The sequence below is a fragment of the Anser cygnoides genome, chromosome 28, assembly GCF_040182565.1.
Source record: "Anser cygnoides isolate HZ-2024a breed goose chromosome 28, Taihu_goose_T2T_genome, whole genome shotgun sequence".
NCBI classification, from domain to species: domain Eukaryota; kingdom Metazoa; phylum Chordata; class Aves; order Anseriformes; family Anatidae; genus Anser; species Anser cygnoides.
Genome location: NC_089900.1, coordinates 3,391,130 through 3,406,067, shown reverse-complemented (window position 1 = coordinate 3,406,067; position 14,938 = coordinate 3,391,130). Strand labels below are relative to the sequence as shown.

The following is a 14,938-nucleotide window of genomic DNA, read 5'->3' as shown; positions in this document are numbered from 1 at the left end:
CCCAGGACCTATGGAGTGAAGGTCCCTGGGCACAACTGCAGAAAGACTTTGCAAGACCTCTGCTAGTGACAGCTTGAAACACCAAATGCATCTTGGCAGTAGCAGGTCCTTTTGGCTCAGGGGCAGATGTCCTCCCTGGCAACACCACCACGGAGGCCACCACTGCAAAGCTGCTGCGTGACACCGACTGCGTGACACCCCGGGGTCCAGAGAGGGGAGAGGGGAAGGGGAGAGGCAGGCCGTGGGGAGGGGGCTGGAGTGAGGTCACTGCCACTGCAGCAGCCTGACTGGCCCTCAGAAGGGCTGGCCGGCAGGCACTATGACATCATCCCGCGCATCAGAGAGCCCCTGGGCAGAAATGACGTCACTGCAGAGGGGAGGGCGAGGGGCTGGCAGAGCCCCATCGAGGGGCTGGCTGTGGGTCCCCTCTGCTACAGCCACCTGACGGCGCGGGGCAGGCAGGAGGGCAGGCAGGGCTCGTGGCCGCCTTGCTCAGGACGAGCCCTGGGCGAGCTGGGTGGGAAATCTGTGCCTTAGCTCCAGGCCTGGCACCTCTGGTTTCACCGAACACCCGTTGTCTGTCATCCTCCCGCTGTGCACCACGGATGGGGAGCCTGGCCCTCTGTTCTGCATGACCTCCTCATAGGCAGTGCGGTGAGGTCCCCTCAGCCTTCCCTTCTCCAGGCTGGACAGGCCCAGCTCCGTCAGCCTCTCCTCACAGGCCAAGGGCTCCAGGCCCTGACCATCCTGGGGGCCCTTTCGTAAACCTGCTCCAGCTCGCTGAAGTCTTTCCTGTGTAGGGGATCTGAATGGATGCAGCACTGTGCCACTCTCCAAGTCCTGGCCATGCCCCTGGTTGTACAGCCCAGGAATCTGCTGGCCTCTCTTGATGCCAGGGCACACTTCTGCCTCCTGACCAGCTCCTTGTCCACCAAGACCTTTCTCGCGGGGCTGCTTCCAGACAGGAAGCGTGTGCTGGGGCCTCGGTTATTGAAGTTCTGGTCAATAGGTTTCCTTGTCCTCCTTGAGCACTTTCCCCGAACAGAGTAGCCTGGAGACCTTTTCAGTAAGGACTCGGGCAAAGAAGGCACAGAGTCCCTCAGGCTAAGCTTTGGCTGCTCTCATTAAATCAGCCTCCCCACTCAGCAGCAGCCTTGCATTTCCCTTCTTCATCCTTGGTCTCCATTCCAGTAATCAAAGATCTTCTCTTTGACCTTGACTTTTCTTGCAAACACCAATTGCAGATGAGCTCTGCCATTGCCAAAACCATACCTCCACCACCATCGTAGGTTACTTTTTTTTGGAGCCAGTCTTTGCTGTCATTCCCTGGAAGCTGCTTCATGGTCCCTGCTGCAGCCCAGCCCCACTGCCCCACACATGCTCCCACAGCCGTGCTGCCAAGGCACCGCACATGGCAGTGCACATCCAAGGCTGGGTCAAGCTCCCTCTGTTACAATCCCAATGGCACCCTCAGGCCCCTTCCCTCCATGTCCCTCCTGCTTTTGCAGCCTTCTCCAGACCCCGGCCCATGTCATGTCCCAGCCACGTCCCATGGGGGCCTCTGCAGACAGCCCTGCTCCAGGTCTGCAGGGCTATGGGCCAGGACAGAGGCCGAAAGGGCTGGCTGTTCCCCTGACACAGGCCCTGAGCCTGGCATGAGGATAGAGATGGCCTGGCAGCCAAAAACACCCCTAAACATGGGGGGAGTGGCCAGTGCTGGACATGGCCGACAAGAGAGGCTGCAGGTGACAAAGGCACTGGGCCCTGTCCATTCCACCAGGGCACAGCCTGGCCTCCTCCCTCCTGCATCGGCCTGTTTTCCATCCCTGCCTCACGACCCAAAGCCAGCAGTGTGTGTCCTCCCCATGCATGGCCACACATCCCAGCTTGACACGGATGTTTCTCTGTGCTGGGTAGCTTCCAGCCCAGCCCAGCTGCCCCCCAGCTCTCCCACCTCCCTGCCCTCTGCCCACCTCCCTGCCCTCTGCCCAGCCCAGCCCAGCAGCCCAGGCTGGGCTGGCCCCACAGCAGTGCCCACCACAGGCTGCTGCAGGGCTCTGGGCACTGCCTCCACAGCCCCAGTTCCCATTCACTCCTGATCTGCTGAGACTGGGTCTCAGACCAAGGTTTATTTGGTTTAAATACACAGAGAGCCTGCCTTCTTGGCTACAGAAACCCTGGGTCACATGTACAGGCAGATGGATACTCAGATAGAAGGGCATGAAGAAGGGCATTTCTGGGTAGACAACAGTATCACAAGGGCAGAAAGGAAAACCAACAAACTGAACAAACAAGCAAACTCCTTATAAAAGGGGGAGATAGATTGTCACGACATACACGGAGAGTCATCCGCAGAAAAAGGAAAACAGTCTGTGGTCACTGATAAACACCTTGTTAGGAGTTTCCATATTGAATTCTTGAGCTCCTGGTTCCTCATGCTGTAGATGAAGGGGTTCAATACTGGAGGCAGCACGGAGTACAGAACTGCCACCACCAGGTTCAGGGATGGGGAAGAAATGGAGGAGGGGTTCATGTAGGCAAAAATTCCGGTGCTGACAAAGAGGGAGACCACGGCCAGGTGAGGGAGGCATGTGGAAAAAGCTTTGTGCCGTCCCTGCTCAGAGGGCATCCTCAGCACAGCCCTAAAGATCTGCACATAAGAGAAAAGAACGAAAACAAAACACTCAACCCCTAAAAAGGAAATGAACGTGAGAAGCCCAGCTTCCCTGAGGTAGGCATCTGAGCAGGAAAGCTTGAGGATCTGGGGGATTTCACAGAAGAACTGGTCCATGACATTGCCTTGGCAGAGAGGCAGTGAAAATGTATTGGCAGTGTGCAACAGAGCATTGAAAAAAGCAGTACCCCAGGCAGCTGCTGCCATCTGGGCACAAGCTCTGCTGCCCAGGAGGCTCCCATAGCGCAGGGGCTTGCAGATGGCAACGTAGCGGTCATAGGCCATGATGGTGAGAAGAGAATACTCTGCTGAGAGGAAGAATAGAAATAGAAAGAGCTGTGCAACACATCCTGTATAGGAAATGGCCCTGGTGTCCCAGAGGGAATTGGCCATGGCCTTGGGGAGAGTGGTGGAGATGCAGCCCAGGTCGAGGAGGGCGAGGTTGAGGAGGAAGAAGTACATGGGGGTGTGGAGGCGGTGGTCGCAGGCTACGGCGGTGAGGATGAGGCCGTTGTCCAGGAGGGCAGCCAGGTAGATGCCCAGGAAGAGCGCGAAGTGCAGGAGCTGCAGCTCCCGCGTGTCTGCGAATGGCAGGAGGAGGAACTCGCTGATGGAGCTGCTGTTGGGCATCTGATGCCTCTTGGCCTTTGGGCCTGTCCAAAGACAAAAGCACATGGAGAACTTTGGGCAGACTTCTCTGAGAAAATCTCTGTCCTTTCAGCAACAGCCTTCCTTTCTCACCCACCTCCACAAATACGCGCTTTCTCAGCAGCATCTTCATTCTCCTTCCTGGCTGAAGCTCTGGTTTGTGCTGGCTGAGCACTGTTTGGAGCCACGGCCTCTGCCCATGAGCTCCATCGGACTCAGCACTGCTGCGCAGCAGTGGGTACCTGGGAAAGCTGGTGACCCATTCTGAAACTCATAGTTTGGTTCAGATGCTGTGCACCTGTAATACAGAGGGGCTGTTCAACATCCTCCAGCAGGATAACCCCAGGGACACCGCTGGATGTCCGTAAACCAGAGTGACCTGAACAGAGCCAGCTCATTTCCCAGCACTAGGCACTGCAGTGACCAGAGCCATTTTGGCTAGAGCCGGCTTGGGCACTTTGCTCCCAGGGATGCACCTCCAGAGCAGGACTCACTATTCTGCTGTTTGAGCTCTACCTTTAAACCCACTGCCCCGGGAGTCTGAGGGAAATAGCAAGGGCAGGATGGATGGGAGGGGAAACACAGAGAAAAGGTCCAGGGTTCCTAGTGAGGGAGGCAGGAAATGGAGTGAGAGATGGGCACTTGGGGGTGTTCTCTGTTCTGAGGGTCCTGCTGCCAAGGGGACAATGCAGCCTGAGATCCCATAGTTGTGGGGACAGAGGCTTTGCTGGATGGCAGTCGAGATAATGGAAGGTGTCAGCAGTGCAGGGATGGTGCTGAGGTGCCCAAATTCCCCTACCATGGAGTTTCTGGGAGCAGCTCCCGCTCACTCCCTGCCCATGGCTCTGCTGCCTGCAGCTGTCCCTGCCTGCAGCTGGGTCTCTGTCCCCACGCCTCCTGCCTGCAGGTCACAGCCCCCATCCCACCCGCTGGGTGCTCAGCTCTGCCCTGCAGACACCTCCTGGCAGCAGGGCTCTGCCCAGGGGCAGCTCGCTGGGGGCACGTCCTAGAGCCCAGGTCACACAGACCCTGCTGGCACTGCACGTGTGGTGGTGGAGCTTTCTATGGGCTGAGGGGCAGGCAAGGGAATTGTTGGGGGTCCTTGTAATCCTCAGTGGGAAGGCTTAGGCGTATCAGCCTCTTCTTGGAAATAGCAGCCTCTATTTCTATTCCCACAGAGACAAAAAAGAAAAAACTGAAAGCAAATAGTCTGGAAAGCTGAGCCTAAAGTATCTAACCGCTGATTGCCTTCTCGCCTTAGATACATCCCAGTTGTGCTTTGGAGCTGTGAGCAGGCTGCCCCAGGCAGCAGCCTCCCGCCAGCAGCAGGACCCTGCCCTGCCGGGGGGGCTCCTTCCACCCGCAGCTTCTCCCCGCAGCGCCCTGGGCAGCTCCCCGGGCAGGCTGAGTGCTGAGCCTGGCAGGCGGCAGAGGCCCTGCCCCGGCACACAGCCCCTGGGGCACAGCAGGGACCCTGCTCTGCACCACAGCCCTGGGCACCCCTGCCTGCACCCGCGGCTTCTCCTTCCTCCAGGAGCTGCGGCTGCATTGCCCTCCAGCCAGAGACTTACCCCGGTCAGGGCTGGCAAGTGTTCTCCCCCAGCGAGCTCTGTGCATCCTGCCACTTCTGCCTGCCTTTACCCACCCTGTCTCTGCAGGCAGTGCCCCCAGCCTCCCTTGCTCTGCCCCCCACCAGGCTCCCTGCCCATGGCCCTGGGGCTGCAGGGGAACCTGCTGGGAAACAGCCTCAAGGAATCCCTGGGGTTTCCTCCCTCCCCTGGGCACACACACTTCTTGACAGCAGGCTCTTTTCGCTTAGCACAGAAATAATTATCTGTAACAATCACCTCTTCTCATCCCAGTTGACGATGGGACACCCAGACATGGTCACAAAAATAACTCCTTTAACCCCCTGCTTACGGAAGGGATTCAGCAGAGTCACTTGAGGCATCTCATGCTGGGTTTTTGTCCTGGGGCTGTAATGGGGCTCAGATCCCTACCATGCCTGCCACAAACCCACAGTACCTGGGATTCCTCTGCCCTCAATTTAGGTGTGCATAACATGGGCACCTGCAGGTGAGCTCCATTTCTCACCTCCAGGAAGCCACATGATCACCAATGGAGATGGAGGAAATCAGGGGGCTGCAAACACCTGGTGACATGTCAGGGGGCACAGGGACGTGCAGGTATCTGCAAGCTCTCATGGAGGAACCCTGAGGGACAGGGCAGCACCTGGGGGCATCCCCTTGGAGGCTGGTGGGGAATGCCTTTGGCCAGCTGAAGTGACAGCAAATGCACACATTTAGGACAACTAAACCTGTCCCTCCTCAGTAGGCTCAAGGCAGCCTGTAGAGGCATCCACCTGACCCAATGGAGAGCTGTGCCACAGGGAGACCTGAGTCTCTCTCCCTCTTCTCCATCTGGTTTTCCCTCCATCTCCGGTGACTGTAATGGCACTTGTCTCACGGACATCCCTACATTGCCTAACCTCGTTCAGGGCAGCTGCTCCATGTAATAGCCAGTTCCAGGCCTGCAGTGCTACCTGAGATGCCAGCGCTGCCCAGCACCACTGGAGCATGCAGCTGACACGGGCAGCACAGGACCCACAGGACAGCTCTGGCCATTCATAGCTGGTACTTAACGGGCACCCCTGGTGGCATCTCCAACAGACTTGATGCTTATGAGCAAGTGGCCGCTTCCCAGGGCTGCAGCAAGCCAAGGTCTGTCCCTCCTCTATCCAGTAGAGGCAGGCAGTGCATGGACATGAGGCACATCACACCAGGGTTTCCACTTGTGTCCTTTGGTTTGCAAACACTGCTGCTGCTTCTTACCCCCATCTTTTACTCAGCCAAGACACAGCCCAGTGATTTTTTTCCGTGTCCCTGGATCACAGGATGTCCATAGCCAAGGACTTTGGCAGCAGCCCCTTCTCCTGCCTGGAGATCAGCCCCAGCTCCCGCACTGGCCCTCAGGGCTGCACCAACACCACAAAAGGCCCTCTGCTGTCAGGGCAGCACAGACCAGGCCTGTTGCCTTCTGGCCTCAGGAACACCAGGGCGTGCTCTGCTTCAGGCCCCTCATTTCATCCTCCCTCCTTTTCAGCACATGGAAAGAGATGAGGTTTCGGGGCCCAGCCCTACACCCAGCGCTGCACTGGCTCACTCTTGTCTTTCCCTGCAGCCCATTTGTCATAGTCCAGCTGACACAAGACCACGTGCCTCTGCGTGCGGTATGCCACAGGTCTCCTGAAGTGACAGACTTTGATCCTAAATCATGACGGGTTCCTCCTTCGTTGTGCACACAAAGGCACAAGTGGTCTCCTGCAGGCAGATCTGGCAGCCTGGCTGCAAGGGGCAGGCTGCCCCTCCACCTCAGCCTCTTCCACGGGCTCCTCCTGCTCTGGAGGCCCATGGCCACGGGCCGTGGGGAGGCTGCGGCAGCCTTCAAGAGCACGCTGCGTCTGTCCCAGACGGTTCTCCCCACTCTCCTCTTCATCTGCAGCGCATGCCCTACTCCTCTCCCTCACCATGACGTGCTGAGGGTATGTTTGCCATTCCCTCGTGTACCACCTCTGCCTCCCGCATGGCAGACAGGGGGATGGTGCTGAGGCCTCCTCAAAGCACAGAGCCCCGTGGGATGTGCGGGGCTGCAATTCCCTCCGTATAACACATCCTACTCAGACAACAGCAAAGGCTGGCTGTTGTTCAGCCAAGTTCAGGTGCGGTGAGGGACTGCTGTATCCCAGGTGCCTTTGCTCCCATCTTTTTCTTGAAAAAGGCCCAGCCCCAGGACAGGCCTCAAACCCCACCTTCCTGGAAGGGCTTCCAAGAGCAGAGGTGTGTTGGTGCAGGAACACAGCGGTGACTTCTCCAGCGCTCCACTTCCTATATCCAATGGCCTTTGTCACCATTTGGAGATGTTCCTGGTAGATTTGTCAAGATCCTGTGGAAAAGAACAGGGCAGAAGGGAGGTGACAGTTTCTCAGGACAAGAAGGGAAATCTCTCGTCTCTCTCCCGACCTGCGCCATCTCCTTGCTGCTGACCTCATAGGCCTTCAAATGACACGTGCTGATGTCAGAGGGGGATGTCAGAGGGTCAGAGCAGAGGCGTGTTGGGGCAGGCAGACAGTGGGGACTTCTCCAGCACTCCAATCCTTTATTCTATGGCCTTTGTCACCATGTGGAGATGTTCCTGGTGGCTTTGCCAGGAACTGCTGCTAAAGAACTGGGCAGAAGGGAGGTGACAGTTTCTCAGGACAAGAAAGGAAATCTCTCGTCTCTCTCCTGAGCTGTGCTGTCTCCATGCTGCTGACATCATAAGCCTTCAGATGACACGTGCTGATGTCACAAAGGGATGCACTGCATCACCAGGATATCTTCACTGGAGCAGCGCCAGTGCCGGCACTTCCCTGCAAGGCCTGGTCCCTGCTGGGCACTGCTTGGGTGCTCCCCACCGCTGTCCTTCTGTGGCCAGGAGTGGGGGCAGCAGGCAGCAAGGTTGCACTGGGCGACCCTCGCTGACGGGCGGAGGAGCAGGGGCACCTTGCAGAGGAGCTGTGGTTGAGGAGCCAGGGCGGGCATCCCTTGTCCTGAGCTGAGGGCCTGCAGCAAGTGAGATGGATGGCTGCTGGAGGGTGACCATCACCTCTGATCTGACTTCTGCATTCCCAGTGCTCCTGCAGCTCTCCCCCGAAGGTGAGGGTGTCAGGAGCCCCTTCCCAAGGGGTGTCCCAGGGGCTGTCAGCTGTCCCAAGCTGCAGGTCCTGGGCTGGGGGGTGGTGGTGCTGCACAGAGCTGGTGGCTGCCATGAGAGCCCTGCCTGAGGGTCCCGCTGGGTTCAGGGGACAATGTGGCAGCCAGGACTCCTGGGTCCTGATGCCAGGGCTGTCCTGAGGCCCAGGGCTCCTCTGGCCATGGCTCAGACTTCTCCTGATGGGGGACAGTCCAGGGCCAGCTTTCCCTGGGAGCTGGTGCCTCTTTGGGATCTGGCTCTGGGAGGAAAGACCTCTGGTGTCCCAGAGACTGGCGTGGCCTGCAGGTCCCACAGGCCTCTCAGGAATGTCCCAGGAGTGCCTGCATGGTGTTTTTCTGGGATGCTTGTGTATGCCTGCATGTGTCATCGCCTGGGTGAGGTGCTTGCCAAGAGGTTGTGAGCTGGCTGGCCTGGAGCCTGACGTGTCTTTTCCTTGCTTTCCAGAGACTGAGGCTATCTGGGATGCTGTATCCAAGTACATCCTGGAAGAGCTGAAGCGGGATAAGGTGGGTTGGTGTCCTGGGCCCTGCAGAGCAATCCCTGCCCGAGCACCGTGGCAGTGCTCTGAGACTGCCCGGGGTGCCCGGAGCAGCTTCTTGGCCAGCTGGGAGAGAAACCAAGGCCAGATGTGCTCTGCCTCTCAGGTGTTTGGCACACCCTAGGGCTTCACTCTTCCCTGCGGTCTGAGTGGGGAGGGCGAGCAGAGAGATGGGGGAATATCCTGGCTCCGTGCCTAGGACAATTGCTGGGAGTCAGTCCCAGGCCTAATCCGTGTGCTGGAAACCTCCGGGCGATTCTCTAGCCAAGGGATGTTGGCAAATCCTGTGAGGGGGGTGACGAAAGAAACAGAGGATGCGGCTCTTTTGCAAAGCTTTCCAAAGTGCCCCACCTTGCCCCATTGTCCCTGAGGAGCGGGCAGGGCACAGAGCAGTGTCCCCCTGCTCTGACAGTCATCCCTTTTCCCGTCTCTCAAGAACTCCCTCATCGGCCTTTCTGTCTTTTCTGTGTGCAGGGCGTTCGGGTTGTGGGACTCGGGACCTTTGCTGTTGTCCAAGAGCAATTCCATAGCAAAGAAGAGCCGCTCTTGGTTCGAAGGCCTTTCTTCGAGCTAGACATCGACGAGTTGTGGCTGGAGGAGATCTACTGTCCCACTGAGCTCCTCCCTGGTGAGAAGGCAGCAGCCCCCCTCTTCCTGCCCCATGTCCGGAACGGTTTGTTCTCCCTGCTCTTTGGAAAGGCCCGGGAGAAGTAGAGGATTGTCTCCGACGGTCAGGGTACAGCTTGAGTTCCCCAAAAGAAACTGTGCCCCAGGAGCTCTTTCTCTTAGCGACCCTTTCTCTGGGAACTTGTTCTGAATGTTGCAAGCAACTTGGGCTTGCTGTGGCACTGAGGATGTTGCTTCTCCTTGCAGATGGTGTCAAGATCGAGCCGCTGAACTACGTGCAGCTATCGCGAGCCACCTCCTTCCCACTGCACGTGGTGAAGAACTGTGTGCAAGAGACCATCCTGTTGTACTGCTTCCTCCTGAGGAGCAAGGAGCACGTCCCCTTTGCCTTCAGGGACATTGGTGTTCTGACGTGCAAAGATGGTTTCCTCTGCATGAACTTTTATCTGGACTGCGTCAAACGTCTGGAGAGCACTGCGGGCCTTGTTGCACTGCTCCACAGTGTAAGTTGGTGAGGTTTTGGGGGCTACTTCAATTTCTTTGGGAATCCTAGTGAAGGGTGAGGAATCCGACCGCTGTTGGCCAGCCTGGACATGGCAGGCCAGTCAAATGCCTTTCCCCACGCTTGCCCCCTTAGCTGCTTTCTCCATTAACAAAGAGAGTTTCTTCTGAGCATCTGGGCGCTTGCCCCTGCAAAAAGCCTGGCAGTGTTACTGTACAGCCTCCATATTCTGCCATGCAGCTCCTCCAGAGCAGAACAAAGGTTCATGGAAGAGGCTTTGGAGGAGGGCTTTGGAGAGAAGGCTTTCTTTTGGCTTGGGAGACAGGTTTGCTTCCTGTCAATGAGAGCCGTGAGAAAACCGCCTCAGAAACCCTCCAGCAGGTCTGTGTCTCTTTGCAGAGAATGTGGCCGGCACATCTGACCGCCTTCAGTGGAGAGACCACCGCTCGTGGGATCCAGATGTTCCCAAGGTGAGTGCGTTTCCTCCGCAGCCCTTGGCTGACCCAGCGGGAGGCTTCCCACCTCCTGCTTTGGAACGTGCGCGCCTGGGTCTCCACCTTCAGCACCCAGTCAGGGCTAAATCCCGGGGAGACTGGTTCCTGCTTAACTAATGCTGAGTTTCGGCTACGAGTGTCTTCACCTGGAGAGGAGGGGCATTGTGGTTGTGTTTCTTGTGCCCGTGCTGCCGCGATTCCCGTCAGAGAGAGTTGCCTGCATGTGGAGGGGAATTTAGGCTACCTTTTCTGGTGCTGCGGGAAGACTGACAACAAACCCCATGCATGGACATGACGGAAAAGGGATGCCATGCCTTGTGCGACACCAGGAGGATTACTGCCAGCAAGCTGCAACGGGTAGGAGGCCAGCCTTCTTCAAGCCCGTGTCATCGTTTGTTTTCCAGGTTTCATCTGACTGTGAGGAGAAGGCCAGAGGCCAAAGCTTCCACCACCTCACAGGAGGAAGCTGCAGGAGAGCGCAGGATGAGAAGAGGTAAGGGAACAGGTCCCTGCTGTCTGGAGGTGGTCCCTGTCCCGTGCTGGCTGACTTGAACCAGGTTAAAAGGCAGTGCCCACGCGGCTGCTCTGAAGAGCTTCCTCCTTTTCTAGTTTCAGAGTGCCATCCTGGCAAGCTGCTGCAGAGGAGGAAGAGGCTTTCCGTCCCCATCCTGACAAGCTGGGAGCCGGGCACAAGGCAGCAAGATGTGGAGAAGAAGCCGTCTACCAGGTGAGAACCCTGGGGGAAAGGAGGAAGGAGCCACTTGCAGCCACACAGGAGAGATGTCCCCTTTGGACCCACCAGCCGCAGGGTGGCTCCTGACACACGTCCCAGCGGAGGCCGCTCTCTCAACGGATGGCAAGCGTGCAGCACGTTTGCCTGAGACTGGCACACCAGCTTCATTTTCCACCAGGGCCCCGATCCCTGGGGGAGCTGAATGCAGGGCCTTGTTGCAGAAGCTCTTCTCCCTTCAGGAGTCCCCCCACATTGCAGCAGAGTCCATCTTCTTGTCTGTGGGAGCAAATGTCCCCTGTCTTCATTCTAACATGTCTCACCGTGGCTTAGGATTGCCGTGGCCCCATCTCCCCTGCTGTTTCTTCCAGCCTAAGGAGCTGTGATACCAGATGGAAAAGTTTCTTTCAGGCATTTTTTTCAAATGCTATCCCAAACGTTGTGGCAGGCACAAGAGAGTGCTGAGGTAGGGAGATGGCATGACTGCCCTCCTTACCTGACGGTTTTCTCCGATGCTACTGGCTCCCCAGCGATAACCTGTTTTCCACCCGTAAGCGCACCGTGTTTCAGGGCCACAGAGGAGAAGCTGAGGTAAAGCCCGGGTGGGCCATAATGGTGTCTCTCGGCTCCTGTCCTTGCACAAGACACCGCTCCTCTCCTTCTTCCACCAAAAAGGGCCTGGATGCGGGCATCCCGAGCCTTCCTGAAGGCAGGTGGTGCCACAGCTTCGCGTTTGGCTCTCTCTGTCTCTGCTGAAGAGAACACGGCCAGTCCAATACGCCCGCTCGCTGCGGAACTGCCGTCTGCTGCAGAGGCTGACGCAGCTTGCGAGCGCGGACTGGAGACCGAATTCCCCTGGGCTCATGCAGCCTCCTCCTGGTGTCTGTTTGCAGCGTGCTCCCCCCGTGTCCAGGCAGCTCCCCCGGGACGAAGAGGACAGACAGGCAGGAAACAGCTCCTGAAGCCATGTCCACCACCACTGCGCTCCCTGCTCCTGAAGCCTCCAGGAGAGCGCTGCAGGTACCTGCTCTGCCTTGCTGCAATGACCGTGCTGTTTGGGCCTGTGCAAAAGCCTCTTTGTGTGGAGCGATCCCGAGCAGGTCCCTTGGGATGCGTTCATTTTCACGTTTGTTACCTCCTTCATCTCTTCCTCAGGAGACAGAAGGTGGCATCCCGCACACCTTCCCTGCCTCTTACTGCCTCCCGTGTTGCCACGAGCCACTTCATTTTGACCAGGGGCCATGGAAAAGGAACAAGGCCTTTCTGGGTCATTGATGGCAGAGGGCTTTGGTCACCGCGGGCTGTTCAGCTGTGTTTGTCACGAGTTGAGGAGCCTGGCCTAGCTTCAGGGCCCCTCATCCTTGAGGGTCGAAGCACTGCTGACAGACCGGCTGAGGCGAGGGGGCAGGAGTGCGGGTTAGGCCTGAGGGACAGCTGAGACCAATCCTGTCTGCTGTTGTGTTTTTGTTTTTTTTTTTTTCCTCCAGGAGGTCTGGAACCTGTCTTCACAGTGGGACCAAACAGACTGCTCATGGCCCACGTACCAAAAGCTACAAGAGCAAGCCCGGGCAGAAATGGCTGCATGGGAAGCCTGGTCTGATGGGGAGGACCAACAGATACCCCAGGTACTGGCAGTGATCAACAGCGCTGAGAACAGCAGCGATCCTCTCCGCCAGGGCTCCGAGGGCGGCAGGTCCCAGGGTGGTGGGAGCAGGACGGGCACCAGGCCGCAGGGCAGGGCTTTGCCTGCTCCTCCCTGTGAGGGAGAGGTTGTCAGCAGAAAGGGAGGGATAAAAGCAGCAGCCAGACGTGGGCTGGCAGCGCCGAGTCGCCTGGTTCCCAGGTCCTGGCGCAGGGTCCTTTCAAGAGGTCCTCTGGGAAACAGCACCTGTGTGTCCAGTCCTGTTTGATGAGAGTGTCTTCTCCTTGCAGCGATTCAACAGCCAACATGCTTGGACCCCCCATCCTCCAGCCCAGCCCAGGAGCAAGGAGGTCAGGAGGAGGTGGAGGAAGGCTGAGAACCCTGCCCCAGCAGAGGATTTGGGAGCAGCAGCCAAGCTGGAGAGACTCCGGCCTGAGTAAGTGTGTGCCGGCTCCGTTCCCGTCCTGGGGCACTGGAGTAGCTGTTGAGTGATGTCAGGACATGTCCAGGAGCCTGGTCCCTGAGTCCTGGGCTTGCCTCTGACACCCTTTGATTCCTCCTAAAGCGGGCATGACCTTGGTTACCACCAAGGCCTAAAAATCAGGTTGGAAGGGTGGGTGCAGGTGGCACTGCATGGGTGCAGGGTCTGGATGACGGGAGAGGCAGAAGGGGTGTCTGAGAGAGGCTGAGGGATCCCTTTCTCCTGTTGTTGCAGCCGCCTTTCCCCACGAGCACGCCAAGTTTTGGAAAGGCTGGAGCCACATCGCCATCAACAAAGCGTATTCAGAAATGTTGCGGAGGCAAACCGGCTGCGGCAAGAGCAGCAGCAGCAGCTCCCCTGGTAAGTATCTCCAAAAAGGGATGGTGCTTCCCACTGCTGCAAGGCCCATCCTTCCCCTGGGGGCAGCACTGGGAGAAAGAGGGCACGTCTCCAACACCCCTCCCGAGACAGACGCGGGCTTTGGAGACTCTGGAGACTTTGGGACTGGAGCTCCCTGACACCTGACGGGGAGCGGCTGGGCACCCAGAACAGGCTTTCCCATGTGGGATGTGAAAGTCCTGTCTGAAAACAGAGGGGTCCCCTGGATGGCTGCCTCTCCCCTTTCCAAAGCCAAGAGTCTGTCCTTCCTTTGGAGAGCGCTGACACCAGGACACCTTGCCCTGAGGGGGAATACCTGTACAGAATACCCAGGGTCCTCCGCTCCACCTGACCCAGCCCCAGGCTGGTGAGCTGCACCCCTGGGGACCTTGTCGTGAGCTTGGGCACAAGGCATCTGTCTCACTTCACGGCAGCCTTGAAGCTTCCTGGGAAGCAGACCCCTACGTGCACGGCCCGAGCTAAGCCTGCAGTATTTCTCTGTGTTCAGCCTGTACACAACCTGCTGATCCTCTTTTTCTTTTGACTCCCTAGCGCTAGATGCTGGTACCGCAGTGGAGGGGAAGGTGCTGGGAATGGTGACGGCGGCAGCAGCGGAGCTCTGAGCAAAGGGGCTGGGACGCTCCCCCGCTTTCCACCCCTGAATGGAAAATAAAGAGCACCGGGGCTCTTCCCAAACAGACTGCTTGTGTCACTTCATCCACCCTAGACTTGAGTACGCATAAGCTGGATCTCTGCTTTGAAAGAGGAGTTTGGGTTGAAAGGAGAGCTCTTTCCAAGGCTCCCATTGCTATGCCTGCGCTAAGTGTGGCTTCCCGTCATGATACTCATCGCTGCCAGTTGCGCGCATTTCCAGTGCAGAAGTCTGTGTCTCAGCCCACGTCCCCATAGCTCCCTCCTAGCTAGGGGAGCTCCGTGGCAGACCTGCAGGGGAGGCCCATGGGGACGAGGAGCAGGCAGAGGCATGGGGAATCTGAGGGCATGTGAAAGGACTCTCAGGGCCAGGTGTGCGGGTGTGTATGTGCTTGTGAACCCCGAGAGTGCCGTGTGTGTGCCTGCAGCAGTGACCTGCTGTCTCTGCCAGCCCCAGTCAGGAGGGGACTCGGCTGTCTGTGCCTGTGTGTTACGTGTGTCCTGTGTGTGGGTGCTGTTGCAAGCAGCGCCTTGTCTGTGGTCATCTGTGTGACCGGCTGTATCAGTGTCCTCCCTGGGTGTCCCTGGCACAGGTGCTCAGCTTCGTTGCTGGTTGAACCTGCAAAGGGGAAACTGGCAGCCGTGTCCCTCAGCCTGGGCGGAGAGCTGGGGACCCTGGGCACTGGGCTGGGTTCCAGTGGCCGGGCAGGACCATGCTGGGTGGTATCGGTCTGTACTGGGCTCCAGAGCATCTGGGGTAGTCAGCAGGATCTGGTCAAGTTGTGTGTCTTGCTGAGATTGCGTGTACATAATGCTTATAA

The 14,938-nt window shown here is 58.0% G+C and overlaps 2 protein-coding genes across 2 annotated transcripts; one reads left to right on the top strand and one right to left on the bottom strand.

Annotated features, from left to right (window-relative positions):
• Positions 1 to 489: 489 nt before the first annotated feature.
• On the bottom strand, positions 490 to 3,949 carry LOC125181780 (olfactory receptor 14C36-like). Its single transcript, XM_048056759.2, has one exon. It carries the CDS (start codon positions 3,347 to 3,349, stop codon positions 2,327 to 2,329), a length of 1,023 nt encoding a protein of 340 aa, XP_047912716.2. The 5' UTR covers positions 3,350 to 3,949; the 3' UTR covers positions 490 to 2,326.
• Positions 3,950 to 7,573: 3,624 nt separating this feature from the next.
• On the top strand, positions 7,574 to 14,212 carry LOC125181703 (coiled-coil domain-containing protein 81-like). Its single transcript, XM_066984301.1, has 12 exons — positions 7,574 to 8,016; positions 8,519 to 8,580; positions 9,087 to 9,240; positions 9,486 to 9,742; positions 10,141 to 10,211; positions 10,640 to 10,728; positions 10,845 to 10,962; positions 11,859 to 11,985; positions 12,453 to 12,590; positions 12,898 to 13,043; positions 13,323 to 13,448; positions 14,019 to 14,212. Exons 1-12 carry the CDS (start codon positions 7,938 to 7,940, stop codon positions 14,137 to 14,139), a joined length of 1,488 nt encoding a protein of 495 aa, XP_066840402.1. The 5' UTR covers positions 7,574 to 7,937; the 3' UTR covers positions 14,140 to 14,212.
• The last annotated feature ends 726 nt before the right edge of the window (positions 14,213 to 14,938 follow it).

Coding starts and splice junctions, on each gene's coding strand:
- LOC125181780 (XM_048056759.2), bottom strand. CDS start 3,349: ATGTGCTTTTGTCTTTGGACAGGCCCAAAGGCCAAGAGGCATCAGATG.
- LOC125181703 (XM_066984301.1), top strand. CDS start 7,938: ATGGATGGCTGCTGGAGGGTGACCATCACCTCTGATCTGACTTCTGCA. Junction 9,743..10,140: donor TTGTTGCACTGCTCCACAGT/GTAAGTTGGTGA, acceptor GTCTCTTTGCAG/AGAATGTGGCCGGCACATCT. Junction 10,729..10,844: donor AGAGCGCAGGATGAGAAGAG/GTAAGGGAACAG, acceptor CTCCTTTTCTAG/TTTCAGAGTGCCATCCTGGC.